At 48.0% G+C, this 17,390-nt stretch overlaps 1 protein-coding gene across 1 annotated transcript; it reads left to right on the top strand.

Moving 5' to 3' along the window:
• Positions 1 to 238: 238 nt before the first annotated feature.
• On the top strand, positions 239 to 16,901 carry ARL8B (ARF like GTPase 8B). The gene is made up of 7 exons (XM_030283402.4): positions 239 to 508; positions 9,130 to 9,210; positions 9,791 to 9,864; positions 10,278 to 10,371; positions 10,972 to 11,039; positions 11,274 to 11,344; positions 12,698 to 16,901. Exons 1-7 carry the CDS (start codon positions 386 to 388, stop codon positions 12,745 to 12,747), a joined length of 561 nt encoding a protein of 186 aa, XP_030139262.1. The 5' UTR covers positions 239 to 385; the 3' UTR covers positions 12,748 to 16,901.
• The last annotated feature ends 489 nt before the right edge of the window (positions 16,902 to 17,390 follow it).

Raw genomic sequence — 17,390 nt, 5'->3', positions numbered from 1 at the left:
GGTGTCACACCCCTCACCACACCCGGCATGGCGGGATTGGGGTGTCACACCCCTCACCACACCCAGCATGGCGGGTTCGGGGTGTCACGCCCCTCAGCACACCCAGCATGGCGGCCCTGCCCCGCCCTGTCCCTCCGCAGGTCCTCCCGCCGCCAGGGGCCGCTGCGGCGCGGGGCGGGGCCGGCGGGGCCGGGTGACCGCGGCGTCACGTGCGGGCGGCGGGGGGAGCCGGGCCCGGACGAGCGCGGCTGTCCCGGAGCGGCCGAGAGCAGCGCCCGGCTCGGCACAGACCGGCACAGCCCGGCCCGCAGCGTCCCGGCCCGCCGGAGCATCGCCCGGCCCACCCCGCACTGCCCCCGGCCCGGCCCGCCCGCCCGCCGCCACGATGTTGGCGCTGCTGTCCCGGCTGCTCGACTGGTTCCGCTCGCTCTTCTGGAAGGAGGAGATGGAGCTGACCCTGGTGGGGCTGCAGTACTCGGGCAAGACCACCTTCGTCAACGTCATCGCGGTGAGCGGGGCCGGGCCGGGCCGGGCCGGGCCGGGGCTGGGTGGACGGAGCGGGGATGGAGCGGGGCCGGGCCGCGGGGATGGAGCCGAGCTGGGCCGCGGGGATGGAGCCGGGCCGCGGGGATGGAGCGGGGCTGGGCCGGGCCGGGGGGATGGAGCGGGGCCGGGCCGCGGGGATGGAGCGGGGATGGAGCCGAGCCGGGCCGGGCCGCGGGGATGGAGCGGGGCCGGGCCGGACCGGGGGGATGGAGCGGGGCCGGGGGGATGGAGCCGGGCCGCGGAGATGGAGCGGGACCGGGCCGCGGGGAGCAGCGTGTGACCTCTCTCCGGGGGGCTGCCCGAGCTTTGTAAAGCTTCGTGTGGAATGGGACCCGTTCGGCCCCACAGCGGGCTCTGAAGGCGCCTTTCAGTCAGGGTGTTCGGTGTGGCGGGGCTCTGTTAGCAGATGTGGAGATAACACTGTGTGTCTTCAGCTGCCGCCTGCTTTTGGGTAGTTCTAAATCATTTAGGTGTCAGCACCCAGTCACGGTTCTCCTCTCAATATTTGCTTATCGATTGCTGAAACCCGTATGAAATGATCTCCTTTCTCTTAAGGTACAACTTAGCTAAGGAATACAGCTCACAAGCACGAGCCCATCAGCAGCAAGCTGCTGCACTGGGGCCTGCTGATCTGGTGATGTGCCTGGAGCAGGTAAAGGAAGGGTGTGGGAATACTCCTACACGAAGCTTTTCCATTGTTGATCGAGATAAAGAGTGGCTTTGCCTAAATGGCGTGTTCAGCTTCATCGGTGTCCTGCTGTGCTGATGGATGTGATGGAAAACATTCCAGGAGAGAGGCTGGACTTTGGCAGCTCCTGGAATGGGCAGCCAGGGTATCTTTGAGTTTTTCAGGGAATGTGATTAACATGAGTGCAGTGCACCTAGAATGAGAAAGCTGATGTCTCCAGCTTTAGAGTGAGCTCACCTTCAGCTCCTCTTTTGGTTTTTGAGGCTGTGTCCTTAGCACCATGGAATACTTGTAAGAATGTATAGATTTAAGTGCCAGTTGAACGGGTTAGTGTCTGGGAAAAGGACTTTCATTCTCTTGCAGTTATGCATCATCCTTGCACAAACACCTTGGCAAACCCTAACCAAGCCCCTGTGCAGCTCAGGTGTGAGCGCTCAGTGGGCTTCCTGACAATCATGGAAAATGGGTTACTTCATGAAAGGTAACTCCTCTGACTAGTTGGCAGCTAAAAGTTGCTGGAGTAACCCAGGAAAGCCCAAAGCCTTTTCTTTCACATTTGCCAATACATCTTGGTTTGGATTTGTAGAAGTGGAGCTCTGAAATTGTTGTTCAGCCTCAATCTGTGGCTGCTTGGAGTACTGTGGTATTGCTTGGAGTGTTTTTGCAGCTGGGGGCTCTCTGCAGGCTTTTCATGCTCTGGAGTCCTCCTGGTGATGGCAAAAACGCTTTGCTTCTGTATAGTAGCAGCAGCAGGAGTTTGGGGAGTTACCTGTGAAACTCACTGTGGGAATGTGCAGCAGTCAGAGCTGCAGTGGCTGCACATCAGGTGAGTCCATCTAAGTTGTCTCCAGTGGGAGAAGTTTCCCTAAGTAAAGCTGGAGTCTTTTTCCAACCTCCTCTGCGGGGGTTGAATCTTGCAAGGTTTCAACCACATGTTAGGATCACACCCAGGCATTTATCTGAGTGAGTGCCATTCAGGGAGCCTTGCAAAACCCTGGGGAAGGAGGAAGCTTTGAGCATGCTGACACAGCCTCCTTAGCTGGTTTAGTTTGGAAGCATCAGGTCACATTTCTGAAGCTTTTAATTAGGAAATCTGGTGAGTCTTTACACAAAAAAACAGGGGGAGGGGGTTTGCCCCAGTCTATATTATTGGTTTAAACAAAATAACGGCATAAGCTTCAGTTGCCAGTGCAAAATCACTTTTTAGAGCAGTGCAGTCCAAGGCCTGCAGAGCTGTCTTCTTGTTTGCTTCCTTGACTGACTTTGGTTCAGAGTCTGCATTTGGGAATGAGTGCAGGAAAAGAACAACTGCTCTCTGCAGGCCACTTAATGGTTTGGGTGGATGAGGCTGTTGGGATTCCTCAAACTGAAATGAAAGGAATGACACAGCAAGATGTCCTGTAGGATTGCTCTAAAGGCTGGAGTGCACACCAGGAGCTTGGTGTGGCCTAGCAGGTTGTGTGCTGCCTAAGCAAGAGCTGTGGCCAGTCTCCACAGCAGTAAGTTTAATCCAATATAAATGTCTAATGTAACCTCTGCCCATCAAACCAGGCATATGGAACTAGAGGGAAAACTCAACCAGTTCCACAGGGAAGCTTGGTATGAGGCCTGACTGCTGCTGAAGTGGACAGGCCACGAGAGGCAGACAGGCCAGTTCTAGAATAATCCTTTTTTAGATTGGTGGCGGGTTTTGAACCCGTTTTTTCCTCCAGTGTAAACAAACACTTGATTTGTAATCAGACTAAACAAGGGCCTGGAGAGAGGACAAGAGGGAATGGATTTGAACTGAGAGATGGAGAGGTTAGATTAGATATTAGGGATAAATCCTTCCCCATAGGAGTGGGCAGGCTCTGGCACAGGTTCCCAGAGCACCTGTAGCTGCCCCTGGATCCCTGGAAGTGTCCCTGGATGGGGCTTGGAGCACTCTGGGATAGTGGAAGGTGTCCCTGCCCCTGACAGGGGGTGGCACTGGATGGTCTTGAATGTCCCTTCCAACCCAAACCCTCCTGTGTTCAGTTTGATTAGAAGGTTTAAAACCCAACGTTAGCAGTGAAATCTCGTTAGAGCTGGATTCAGCTAATGCAGCTTCTGCTTTTCTAAGGCTCTGCATTAGTCACTGTCTCTAATTAGATATTAAGCATAAGTTTTCCATGTGCATGAGTAAACTTGCTCACAAGGGAGGATATCATTTCTTCCTGGTCCTAATTTCCCTAATGTGGATGGCCTGTGGTTCTTATTCAGAGAAACTGCATGTCATCCCGGGATCGCATCTGGAATCGTTGGCTCCTGAGCCGAGCCCTGGAAGTGCCCATTATTTACAGCCTCTGCAGGATCTGGTGTTGTCTGCAGCTCGTGGGTTCCCTGAGCCCTGCAGCTGGAGCTGGGAGCCGTGGCCGTGCTGCTGTGGGGAGCACGGGGGGCTGCTGGCCGTGGGGGGCTGCTGAAACACGGCTCAGGTAAGCTGAGCGTGCCCCAGGGTGCTCCTGCAGCTCCACAGAGTGCTCCACAGAGTGCCCTGGCTGGGGTTTATGTCGAAGTTCTGATGCCTGGAAGGTTGATCCTTGGTCCACGTGTTTGGCTGGGGTTTATGTCGAAGTTCTGATGCCTGGAAGGTTGATCCTTGGTCCAGGTGTTTGGCACTGGAACACTGAAGCTCATTGACCTGATAGTGAGCAGAGATCTGGAGGAGTGGGAAGAAGTTGGACCTTTTTGATACAGTTATCAGGTTGAAGAGCTAAACGCAACCTGTTTGTGGTGACAGGGTAAATAAGGTCCTTTTTTAGGATTTGTGTCAGAGCCTGAATTAGTGTGGTTGGATTTTTAACTTTGGAATATCTGGCAAGTGTTGGAATGGAACTGGTTTCTAGAGGTAATTCCTGAAGTGCCTATCAACGAAAGATTCGTTCAGCCAGTGGGAGCTGCAACTTCCTTCTGTTCTCGTGACTGTTAGAAGTAACTTTGGCTTGAAGAAGCCACACCAGAGAAGTGGTGGCAGAAATGGGCAGAAAAATATTGCTTTAGAGAGCTCCACTGCTGTTTTAATGCCTATTGAACCACCCAGGTAGGCCATAAATCCCACGTGTTGTCACTTCATACACACCGTGGCTAAGGGAGAAGGCTGATAAAACTTGAAGTGTTTCTTAATGGCAGAAGTCTCTTGAAATGCATTGCATCACTTCATTAGCCAATAAAGCTCCTGGGAGGTGACTCAGAGCCTTTCTTTGAGGCCCTGCTTGCTGTACCCTAGGTGGGCTAAAACAGGTGACTGAAATCAGAATCTCCTTTAGTGCTGAGTTCCTGTAGAGCACTTTGTAAGCAGTGGCAGAGCTTTAAGTAGCAACATCTGGATAAGGACACTTTCTTGACTGTCAGAAACATTTAATGTCCTGAGCTATTACATGACTGACTTCTAGAAAGACATATACCTTCCTTATGGTAGATATTTGCTAAGTAGTCTATGTCCTTTTAAATATTCAATTGAAGTCAGGGCTGGGGAAATAAAAATGCCTTTTCTTGTCATACACCACTGTTATGGTATTGCAGGAATCATTCCTGGAAGTGCTGTTGGGAAGCCTTTGAGGGATTGAAGCTTCTAATCTGGAGTTCAGGGTTCTGACCAGGATCACAAGTAGCTGGAACACTGAAGTATTTCCTAAAGGAGGAAGCTGGACTGTAGAAAGTTGATTTGTCCATTTATGAGGCACTACTTGGTTGAGGCTATGAGTGTTGCAGAGGAGGCTTAGTGTAGGGGTAGCTTGATATAATGCTAAAATTGCACTGCTTTTTAAATAAGTTTTTTAAGAAGACATTTTGGAGACATGCAGCATTTTTTCTTAGTGTGAAAAGAAAGAAATTTTTAGGGATGAGCAGCAGGGTTTAATGTAATACTCTGGTTCAGGTGGATTGGGAGTGTCCTGGCTGGATTCCATACTCCACTGGTGTTGTCTCTAGTTGGTTAAGCTTGTTTGTGATCTCATCTAGCTGGGTGAAAAGTATTGTGATTAAAGATAAAACAATCTTTGCTGTGTAATAACGAAATCTGTATGAAGAAATGGGTCCTTTAACAGTAGTGAATCATGTCAGCTTTATGAGATGCAAACTAAAGGCTGCCCTGACCTTCTCTGATGATAAAGAATGTCCTTGTGCAGGCTGTGGAATCAGAACCAAGCTGCTTAGGGGGCTGGCAGTCCCTAGAGTTGTCCAAGGCCAGGCTGGATAGGGCTTGGAGCAGTCTGGGGTAGTGGGAGGTGCCCCTGCCCATGGCAGGGGGTGGAACTGGATGGGCTTTGAGGTTCCTCCCAGCTGAAACCACTCTACTATTCCATAACTCCCTGGAATTTGAGTTTCTGCCTGTAGCTTACGGTTTTGGAGAGGCAGATGAAGAAACCCAAATGTGTTTTGTTTGGTTTATGGTTTGACTCAAGACAACTGGAAATGGTAGGTTTAATAAGGTTGTTGTAATATTAAATTATAAAAGAGACTAAACTTGCATCCTTTCTACACTTCTGGAATGTCAGGGTTAAACAAGTTAAACACTTGTCCTAAGTTTTCCTCTGGGAAAGGAACTGTACCTGTAGCTGGCTTGTTCAGAAATGCTGCAGTCTGAATTAGTGCTGCCACTGGTACAAGGTGAGCTGCACCCACACTGATCCATGGAATAAAGTCCCTTAGTTCAGCCTGGATGCAGTTTTGCTGCTCTGAATAATCCTTATCCAACATAAGTACTCATCTGGGTAAGTGGGTTCATGCTGCATTCAAATCTCATGTTTGGGTTCTCCAGGAGCTTTGGAGGGAGCATCTCTTAAACCAGGAGGCTGAAGGATTAGTCCTGGGGGCTCTTTGTGCCTGTGGCCTCTGAACTTGGCTGTTTAGTCTCCCTGGCCCTTATCTCCAGCACAGCTTGGTGTTAACTTTGTTTGGTGACCTTCGGTTTTTGGTGGTGCTGTGTGGTGTGTGTGACCTCGGGGCTGAGGCTTCCACCCGAATCCGTGCTGGGACAGCTCCTGGAGCCCTGCAGGGAGCTCAGGCTCTGCCTGCTGGGGTGGCACCAGCACTGCAAACAAGGGTGCTGGATTTGTCAGCAGCTGCTCCTGCTGTCCTTGATGAGTGTTTGAGCACTGCTGCTGTGTGTGACAACAGCCAAAGACTTTCCCATCGGGAACTGAAAATATTGCTGTGTGTATCAAACTTGTTTTAAAGCTGGTGTTTCAGGGAAAAGCGTCTGATTGTGAGGACACAGTGATAGCACCGAGTACTCTGCTCTGGGAGGGAAGGCTGATTCAAACCAAGTGACTGCTAGTAAAAGTATGTTCCTTTTGTTCTGCTCTTCGAGTAGCTTTTGCATATGAATACTCTAAGTTGAAGCTGAATTCCTTGCTTTTTTCCTCTGAGGAGGTAGTAAACAAAAGCCCTGTAAATTCTGACTGTAGAGAGCAGTTTCTGGGCCAAGGCAGTTGAATGTAGCAGCAGAATCCATCAAAGGAGATCACTGTCTGCTGCTAAAATCCTTTACAATCGTTTTAACCAATTTTTGACCTGTCTTAAAAGAGAAAGAGACTTCCAAGAGCTTCCAGTGCCTGTGAGCACCCACACTCACATCAGGGGAAGGTCTTTCAAGTGAAGACCTGAGCTGACCCATAGGACCACGTCAGCTCGGGATCGTCCCTCTGCAAAGCAGTGAACAGGCAGCTGAAACTCAACGGAGCGACTGCAGTTTTAAGGTTTTGAGGTTTTAAGCAAGTCAGAACAAGTTTGGGGATGTGCAGTGTGGGCAGAGAGCACTTGGGAAGGGATAAGATGCAGCAGCTTTCCTGAAGATTCTGTAAAAGTTTCCCTGTGGTGGGTCACAGTAATTTCAACATTGCATTAAAGATGTGGCAAATGAAGTGCTGCTCCAATCTGCAGGAATCTGTATCCTGAAAGAGCAGTGGGAGATCATGAAATTGGTCCTGAACGCGCTGCAATTAGTGGGATGACTGGCACAGTGAGTGCTGCAAGGGAGGGCTGTAAAAACTCCTCAGGGATGGGCAGGGAGTGTTTGCACAGCCCAGAGCTTGATGAGGGTCATGATAAGGTTGTTTATGGGGAGGAACCAGGGGGAAGGCCAAGGCAGATATCCTGGTGGGAGTCTCTTCCAGACCACCCAGCCCAGGATGAAGAGGCACCAAAATCCTCCTTAAGCTGCTGGTGAGCTCAGCTCTCACTGTGGCTAGGCCTTGTTCTCATAGGGGACCTCAGCTTCCCACAGGTCTGCTGGAAATAAACCCAGCAGGGAGGTGATGAGTCCAGGAGGTTCCTGGAGTGTGTGTTCCTATTGATAAAACAGCTCTCGAGAGAAGGCTCTGGAAGGATCTGAGTGGGAATAGTTGGCAGCATCTGGGGTAAGGCTCAGCAGCGCAGAGATGGAGGCTCAGGGAGTGCTTGGGAGACGCTGGGATGGGAGCTGTGGGTGTGGGGTGTGACTGTGGAGGCAGGAATGTGGAGGCAGGAATGCTGTGGTGCTTGAGCAACGTGGCAAGTGACCCTTCAGAGGCAACATGTGCTTGAGGAGCTGGACTGAGCTGCCCCAGGCGTGGCAGCAGAGCTGACCACGGGCTCTGAGCTGTGCATGGGCAGCTCAGGCTTTAGGGCATTTTGGGCAGGAACGGGCAGCTCCCGGACTGGCATTCTCATGGGGCACTCACCCTGCCACGTTAGAGGGGTAGAGTGGCTTCTGAAGCAGTGCTTCAGGGTCTGACCCGAGCTCCTCACGCAGCCCTGGTCCTGCTGGCCACACTGTTCCTGGTACAAGCCAGGAGCTGTTGCCCTCCATGGCCACCAGGCCAGGCTTAGTTGCTCCTTGCAGCTTGTGGGCAGTCAGGCCCTAATTCTGGGGTGGTGTGTCTGCTTCAGAGATCCCAAAAGGCTTTGAACCCCAGGGAACTTCTCTGGCCACTGCCAGGGGAGAGATGCAGACTTTGCCGCTGTGATACCAAACCCTAATTAAACAACTGAATGCTTTGGGATCAACCCTTATTTTTCCAAATGTGCTTGACTGTCTGGTTCTATTACACATAATGGATGTAGTGAGCTTCATAATGGCCACTGTGGCTGATTCACCTTCTGCCAAACAGCCAAGGGAGAAATCTGTAGTAGTGCTGAAAACTCTTGTTATGGCTGCAGGAGATAGTTGGGAACTTGGCTGTCAAGCTGCTGCAGATGGAAGTGTTACAGACAGTAAAACATCCACTGCTGGGGAAGCTCTCAGTGCAGTGCTGTTTGCAGCAGGTCTGTCCCAGCTGGGAGTGCTGCTGGAAACCGCCTCAGATCCTCTGGAGCTGCATTTGCCACTGCTGCACACGCTGGGCACTGGCCTGGCAGGAAGCTGACAGGACCTGGCAGGTCCTTCCACTCTGCAGCCTTTTACACTGCCCAGGGAGTCACCCCACAGCTGCTGGAGGGTTGGAGGCTTCCTCCACAGGAGTGATTTATTGCTGCAAATGCTGGCCAGAGAGCAGCTTGCATCAGAGGGAGCCCTCGTGGGTATTTCTAGCTCCCAGGTAACTGGGAGATCCCGACATGCAGGTCTGGCTCTGGCAGAAGGAGGGGAATGGCTCTTCCCTCCCCTTTCCAGCCCTGGCTGTCCATGTGTTAAGCTGTGCAAAGCACTTTCCCAGGTGACTTTGCTCCCCTGGCTTCTTCAAGGCTTGAAAAATGATTTCAGTGCTTGTAAGAAATGAGTTGTCTGACTTTACACAAGCTCCAGTACATGTGGATTTAACATCCATGACTTCTTGGCTGTAAAACCTTCAGTTGGAAGGCAAATGGTTAGGAAAAGCTTGTGATATTTTACTATGTAAACCAGCTGTGTCAGATAAGCACTAAATTTAAACTTTCTCTTTTTTTCTTTTTTCCAGTCAGGTCAATTCAGTGAAGATATGATTCCTACTGTAGGCTTCAACATGAGGAAAGTTACAAAGGGTAATGTTACAATAAAGGTATGTTGCCATTGTTGACTGTTTTCTTTAGCTTCTAGTTTGAACTGTACATGCTTGCTCTGTTTTGTTTCCAGCCTTGAGGCAAATATAGAACACTGAAGAGGCTCAGCTAAATCTGTCGCATAGCTTAAGAAGACATTTATGTTTATTTATGGAGTTTCTGAAATGAGAATCTGTGTGTGATTCCCAGGTTCATGGACTAGTTAAAGCACTGCTGTGATAATGCTGTCTGGCTTAGATCTGAGTGTTTGAGGCCCAGAGATGCTGCTTTCCTTCTCACCAGTTTGCTTAAGGGGAGGTTTTTTAGGTGAATAAATTGTATTTTCTTGTGTAGCTCAGTGTGTAACCTTCATACAGGGGATGTTCTTACATCTGGTGCAAGGTGCTCCCGTTTGCACCTCCTGCTGTTGGGCCCTAAGCTCTGAGCAGCTGTGCAAGGGATTATTCCTGTTTTAACATGGGAGGGGTCAGGCAGCTGCATAAGGAGAAAGGAAAATCTGTAGTGATTTCTTGTCTTATCTGTGCCTGACATGTTTAAACACAGTGCATGGCTAAATTGTCTTTCTCCCCTTGCCTCAAGATTTGGGATATAGGAGGGCAGCCCCGATTCCGAAGCATGTGGGAGCGATATTGCAGAGGAGTTAATGCTATTGTGTAAGTGTCCTTCCTTCAGCTCTGCTTCCTTCACATGGGCTGCTGTTCTCTGAGAGCCTTCCTAGCCCTGCATGCCTGACTCTCTAGTTCTCCTTGTGATTCTGAACCTGCACTGCAGCCACGCTGACCTTGTTCACCCTCAACTTCAGGGCTCAGGATGGGTTTTATCAGTGTCTGATCTGGAGTACTAACTCCTCCCTGTCTGAGCTGGGTGGCAGTGCTAACCCAAAGCATCTTCCTTCTGCTCTGCTCTTAGAGAATGTTTTTTTTTTTAAGAACTAAATTCTTTGCTCAGAAGTCCTAGCTTTGTTGAAAGCCTCGTTGAGTGTGCTCAAACCTGGCAGTGTAAAGGAAAGAATGATGTTTGTGCAGGAGCTCAGTGTCACTGACCTAACCTGAAATTCTCTTTCAAGCTACATGGTAGATGCTGCAGATCGTGACAAAATAGAAGCCTCTCGGAATGAGCTGCACAATCTTCTAGATAAGCCCCAGTTACAAGGAATCCCTGTAAGTAACATCACCTTAAACACCATTAAATGTCTTTGTGCATCACTTGAGCTGAACTCTGAAGTCTGCCTTGAACTCTGAAGTATAAGGCCCAACCTTACTGGTATAATCCAATACCTGGACAATACCTGCCCCCAGTGCCTTAAACCAGTTTTTGACATTCAGTGGTCTTATTTCACTTCGTGCTCCTAAAACATAATAAATACAATTGAAACAGTGGTTTAGAGGATTCCACAAAGTAAGTTTGAGCTATTGACTAAAGGTTAACCACAGTGTAGTACAGGAGTGTAGAGTAAGTTTGGGGAATCTCAGATGAGTGTGTTGCAGATGTCCTAAGATTTATCAGCTGACATATTCTCTTGCTTGCTCTTTGCACAGAACAGTTAATTTGTACCCTCTCTTTCCCTGTGACTAGGTCAGTCTTCTTTCTTGATCTGGTTTAAGTGAATATCTCATTCCGTTAGATTTAATAGGCAGATGCACACTGCTCATGAGGCCCCCTTGAAGTTTGTTGGTTTTCTGGTTTGGTTGGGGTTTTTGTCTGTTTGCTTTGGAGCTTTTTTAAGCAAAGCCACAACCATTTCCTTCTCCGGATTTCAGGTTCTAGTACTTGGAAATAAGAGAGACCTTCCTAATGCTTTGGATGAGAAACAGCTAATTGAAAAGATGTAAGTCTAACCCTTGCTAAGAAACATTTCTCTTACTCAATGAATTTATGTACATAGGGTTGTTATTAGATCAGGAAGCTTGCATTTATGAGTGGAGAACCCAGCAGCAGGTAACTGAATATTGTACAGAGCTGGTTGTGTGGGGAAGGGGAAGAGGAACAGCTCAGATTGTCAGTAAGAGCCCTTGTGTCAGTGAAATGTGTGACATTTCGTATAATGTTCTGTCTTTCCTAGGAACCTTGCTGCTATTCAGGACAGAGAAATCTGCTGCTACTCCATTTCTTGCAAAGAGAAAGATAATATAGGTAACTATTAACCCAAAACACAGAGAATTGTGAAGTGCTGTCAGAGGATGGATTGGGGGGATTGTAACTTCTTAAACACAGACTTCCTGTCTTCAGAAAACCAGGAACAAATCAAAGACTAATGTGTGAGTGTATGGGTTAAATTCAGCTTAACTCCTGATGGCAGTGAGGAAGCCTGAGTGGTGTTAAAGTTTTAGGGGTTGTAGTTACCAAAAAATGCCAGTCCCTGTGAAATCTGCTCCTTTTTTCAGTCAGTTTGCAGGAAAGAGCTGACTAGTTTATTAGCATGGCCTGACTGATTTTATACTTCTGTCATGTGCTCTCACCTCTGCCTCACATAGGATGCCAAGTACTCGCAGCAGGTTTTCCCCCAAGATTATTTCCTTTGAAATAATCACCTTCCTTGCTGTGTTATCAGAGCAGTTTGTGTTGTGGCATCTGCCAGTCCCCATTCCCTACAGCCAAACAGTGCCTTTTCCAGGCCCAGACATCAAATGCTTCAGAACTTGTGGAGTTCAAAGCAGAAACCATGTCCTGTGATCTCTGGTATTTGCCACAAGCTTTGTGAGTAAACTGAGTCTTCTCAGCTGAGTGAAAACAGAATTTAACACTTTCCACCCTTTTCCTGATGTCTTCCATGAGATTGACACTGGTGCTTTGCCAGGGTAATGGGAGTTTGCTGAGGAGGAAACTTCAGGGTGATGCTCCCAGGAGAAGCTCTGAAGGATACCAGGATGGCTTTAGAGGGGGAAAAAAAAAGCTTCTTTCTAGAAAAACTGAATAATCTGTGGAGCAGTTGTGGCTTCCAAGAAGCCCCTGTCACCTTAGCATCAGTTAAAGGTTCAGGTATGTTGGAAGGAAGCAGAGACTCCCTTCTGTGGAGACCCACACAAGGCTCCCAGCACAGCTGAGCATCACTGCGGCTCTGGGGAAGGAGCTGCTGGAGGGGAGCCAGGGCCTCTCCCTTCCTTAGGAGAGCCTCCAGGCAGGGAGGAGCAGGGTGCCTTGTACCACAGGCTGAGCAGAGCAGTGCTGGTCTAAAACTGATGATTGGAGCCACAGTGAAGTGTTCCATGAAGGAATATCTTTTTCCTGGAGAGGGACAGAGCTGAGGAGCCAGGACGTGTGGGGCAGTGCATGTCACTGTTACCTAAAGGATGCTTAACAGTTACAGGATCAAAGCATGGACAGCAAACATCCTAAAGAACCATTGTGTTCATCTGCCCTGAGCTATCCTCTAGAGAAGGGCTCGGATATTCGTGCCCTGTCTTTGGGACACTGGAATACCAGAGCCTTGCCACTTACACCAATACAGACACCTGAACGTGGAACTTCTCTTCTCTCTCCCTGTAGATATCACGCTTCAGTGGCTTATTCAGCATTCAAAATCTAGAAGAAGCTGAAGTCTTCCTGGAATCTCCAGTACCAGTTGGCCATAATCTCAATTGTCCACTTCCCTCCATAATGAGATACTACCCAAAAATCCTGTATCAAGAATCTGCCTTTTCACGGTTCATTTCTCATGTGCACTGCTGAAGACTTGTATTCCTATTCTGTCACAAAACAACTAGAGTTGTCATGATAAAGTCAGCACAAATATTTATTTTACAACCATCTGTGGTGGGAGGGTTGTGGGGGGGGCTTTTTAAAGACAATATCTCTACCATGTTAACTACGATGGTACACTCTGTTCTGGTTTTTCAGGGCCAGGTTTTTATATGATTTTCAGCAAGTGTTTTATTTCTAGTGTTTAGTGGCTTGAAGATGCTGATGCTTGACAGCATTAAGATTCTGTAAGATGCCACATACAGTAGTTAGAAAACATTTAAGCGTGAGTTGTGGGATACTGATTGATCTCACAAATGCATGTGATGTGTGTATGTAAGCAGAGAAATGGAAACTGTTTGCAGAGGGGAGCACAAGGCATAGATCAGCATCACTAATCTACAGCTGAGATCCTGTCACTTGAAAAAGAAAACTCTCGTGATGAATTAGGAAAGTCATCTGTTTAAAATCATTCTGTTGCTTCTGTTCAACATTTATGTGGGGGATGGGAATGGACCGTTCTGTCAAACTTCCAAAAATTGGAGTATTCCAGCATGAAAACAAATCGCTAGGAACATCAGGCTGTGTTCAAATACATTTTTCTATCTCCAGACACTCATGGTCTCTCTCTGAAACGAGAACATGCATTCTGAGCAGCTGCATGACACCCAAATTACTGATGCTCTTGTATCAAGGCAGTTGTTGACCTTTAGCACAATCCGTGTGTAATTGTCAGTGTCTCTCCTGCTCCTGGAATGGCTGGGCACAGTTTCACCTGGTGCTATGGAATACCTGGGCTATTGTGACAACTCTAGACCCTCCTGCTTTCTCGATGTAACCATGTGCAAAGCCTGTCAGATGCAAGGAAATGTTTTGCTGTGTCAAAGCACAAGAGAGCCAATGAATTGATCCTGTCTCTTGACTAGCTCCTGCAGCTTAGGGAAGTGTGTATAAACTCCAGACTGTAACGTTTCTGTAGCTTTACTTTCTCAGTGACTTCAGCATATTTAAAGGGACAGCCTTGTTAAGACTGGTTTGTTCATCCAGCAGTGTCTGTAGCTACTCGTGTGTGCAGATCATGGTGCAGCTGCTTGTGTTGCCTCACACTGTGTGTGATTCCTCAGCTCCAGGTGGTTTGCATCCCTGGGAGCCCCGGGCTGGGAGCAGCTTTGTCCCCCTCTGTTCTGAGAGCCAGTGTTCATGCAGACTGCCATGGCCTTACTGTGTGTCCCAGCTCTGGCACTGCTGCACAGACACTACACGCTGCCTGCCTTCAGTCTGAGGTTACACGTTGACTTTTTGTCCCCTTTCAGTTCTCTCAAGCATGGTTTCAATTAATCCATACTCTGGTGCTGTAGAGGAGAGGGTGTATTAACCTGCTACTGTAGTCCCGAGTTCACCAGAACTGCTACAGTTACTTTTATTTAGCAAATTTGCTTGTGCCTATAATAAGGAAACTAAACTAGAATGTGTGAATCTTCGTGGGGGACCAGGTCACTGTTTAGTTAACTGGCCTATAGCTAAACTTGATGTGTTTGGTGTTTATTTACTTCACTGCTTTCTGCGTTTATGGCATCCAAACACTACCAATTGTTAACCTGTGCATTACTCTCTGCATGTGAACAACTTATACAATTACTGAACTTTGTAAATACGTGATTTTTTTTTATTTAGGTGGATGCATATGTTGGTTTACTGCTCTTCAGCTTTATTCAATAAACTTATGTTTTGAGGGTTGTATTGACACTTAACTGCCTGAGTTGATGTGGCTGAAATCATGGAAAAACACAATGGGATGTCTGTCTCCCCTGCCAAAGATTACAGTGGGGGAAGAAGGATTGGTAAATACCTGAGCTGATTTATTTTCTGTGGTTCAACTATTCCAGTGACGTGCTCACAAAATTACCTTTGAGGCCTGGGGCTTGCTCACCTCACCTGAGCAAGCTCAGATAGTCTGAGCAGGTTGCAGGGCTTTTTTACGTGTGTGGAAAACACTGGTCAGCTGCAGGGTCTGAAGGAGGGGCAGCCTTCTGGAGCTCTGTTTTCAGGAGAGAAATGCTGTCTGCAATCTTGGTTCTCGTGTCAAGCCTAGAGTAAAATCTTTGTTTTACTAGTACAAGTGTCAGATCTTGCAGTGCCTGATCATTCACTGGCAATTAAAGCAGAAGGATTCTTATCTCAGTGCCAAGTGAGGCTTTTGTTGACTGAGGTCTTGAACAAAATCTTGGCTGTGATTTTAATCTGAAGTTTCACTGACTGTTCATCCCAAAGGTTCTTGTATCAATTTCTCTTAGGACGCTGATTAATTAATAGGACTGCCTGTCAGCATCTTCCAGTTAATGGTAAGAAATTGGATGTCTTGTTTCAGGCTTGTCTCCATGTGAGCTTTCAGACTTACTGAGCTGTATCAGGTTAGTTTTGAGTGCAGGTCTTTGAGCATCCTTCGTGTGTAACTTGGCTGGTGGGAAGGACTAGCGAGTGACCTGTTAAAGATCCTGTGCATATTTCTTTGGGAGTTTCCTGCATGCAAAACAAGCTCCCTGCAGTTCATAGTCAAAGTAAAATGTCTCTAGACACCATTCTGAAAACAGTGTTGGTGCACCAAGCCTTGTCAGCCTGGTTGGTATGGTAGCAGTAGCAGTCATCAGTAAGTCAGCTGTGGTATGAACTGGCCCACAGCTCTTTGCTTGATGTGGTATTTCAGTACCAGTTTCTGTTTCTAGGTGTAAATAGCAGGGAGAGACACAGGGTCCCCTTATGATGTGTGTGCTCTAAAAGGTACATTTGCAGCACTCCCCAAGATGCCCCCAGCTGGGTTTCACAGCTGTTGTGGTACTGCTCTGCCAGCTGCCCCTGGTCACTCCTGTGGCAGGAAGGAGCCCTCAAAGTGGCTCTTTGATTCCAGTGCACAGGGCTGCACTTGTTCTGTTTCTGCCCTTGAGAAACTTGACAGGTACCTTTTGTTTGAAAAGGGAAGTGGAGGAATTGTTTCCTTGAATTGCAGGAGAGTTTCCCTTGGAGTGTCCCTGTCCTCCCAGTTTCAGTGCGGATGGTGGTTCCTGGAAGTGCAGTTACAGAGCAGGGGAGTTCCCATCACCCAGGGACAGCTGAGGGCTGGGCAGCTGCACCTCTGTCCCACCCCTTGGCAACAGGAAAGATGCAGGAATGTGGAGCTGTTCCAGCATCTGTGGAACCAATAATCCAGTTTCTCAATGATTTATGTTTTCTCTTTGCATCTCGGTGGACACAGGTTGGAAAGATTTTGGGTGCTGACATATCAAACTGCATAATCTTCACTTTCTGGTAGAAGTAAAGGCCAAAGAAAATGCCTTAAACAGTCTCTCTGTTGAATCTAGGAGTGTTGTGCAGGGATCTGTAATAACCTGAGGTATGTCTTAGCAGGATTATCAAGCTTTGAACTCCCTGAGGTTTTCCTTTGTCGTTTGTGGCTGTGCAGTGGCACGTCCTGGTTTGCTTTGTGCAGGACCTGTGCTCCCCCCGCATGCCCAGCACTGCTCCCCTGCCCTGCCCCTGCAGTGTGACCCCAAAAAGGGCTGCACAGCAGGATGCTTGGCCGTGTTTCTGAGCTGACACGGACACTGAGTCGTGTTAAAGGAGGAATAATGTGTGAGTGCCTGAGCTTCAGGGCTTTAGTTCCCAAAATATGAGTGCAGAAGAGCTTGTCTCACCAGACCATGACCTTGAGAGTGCTCTGCTGCTTTAGGGCTGCAGCTGCTGCCTGTTCCAGTGTGGCTTGGTGAAACGGGTTTTCTCTTACGTGTCACTCCAGTGGCAAACACAGAATGGCACTCAGAGGGGCTTTGCACATACTCTTTAAAAGGAGAAGTGAAATACTTGATTTTATTTCCCCCCCAGTGGAAGGTGGGTAAGTAGACCTTTGTGCCAGGATTAGTGCCTTTTAATTATGACATGACAGGTTTTATTCTGTTAAAGGCAACATGTATCATTGTGATAATTTTGAAGTGCTTCAATAAAGTGTTGTTGAAAACCACTTTTTTGCATATTCATCTGTAGTAGGATAGCTGCTTTTATCATTGTTAGAAATATCTAAAAGCCCTCTCTACCTAATTTAATCACATAACTTCAGATCATCTGGAGAGTGACTGTAAATCTTGTGCTTAGTGGGGACAACTTTGAAAGGCCAGGCTGTGAAATTCCCATCCCTGGTTATTTTTGTTCTGGTACTGGAAGCATTGGTTGCTCTCATTTGTGTTTCTCTCTGAAAAGGCCCATTGGGTTGAAGTTCCTGAACTATATTATTCAACAAACAGAGCAAACACATCCGTAGGAGAAGAAAAAGTTGTGTGTGTGAAATTTAAAGCTAAACTTGATTTTCTCAAGAGTATCAAACGTAAGTAAACTGTTAATGTGCTTTTGTGTAATTGTGTTAACTTGGGGTGTGGATACTTGTCTTTGCAGCAAGAAGGCATCTTCCTCTTTTTAGAGTCAATAATGATGTCCCTTCTTGGTTTGGTTAACA

This window comes from Taeniopygia guttata, chromosome 12 (assembly GCF_048771995.1).
Source record: "Taeniopygia guttata chromosome 12, bTaeGut7.mat, whole genome shotgun sequence".
NCBI classification, from domain to species: Eukaryota; Metazoa; Chordata; class Aves; order Passeriformes; family Estrildidae; genus Taeniopygia; species Taeniopygia guttata.
The sequence above is the reverse complement of the archived record's forward strand: the minus strand, read 5'-3'. Positions and strand labels throughout refer to the sequence as shown.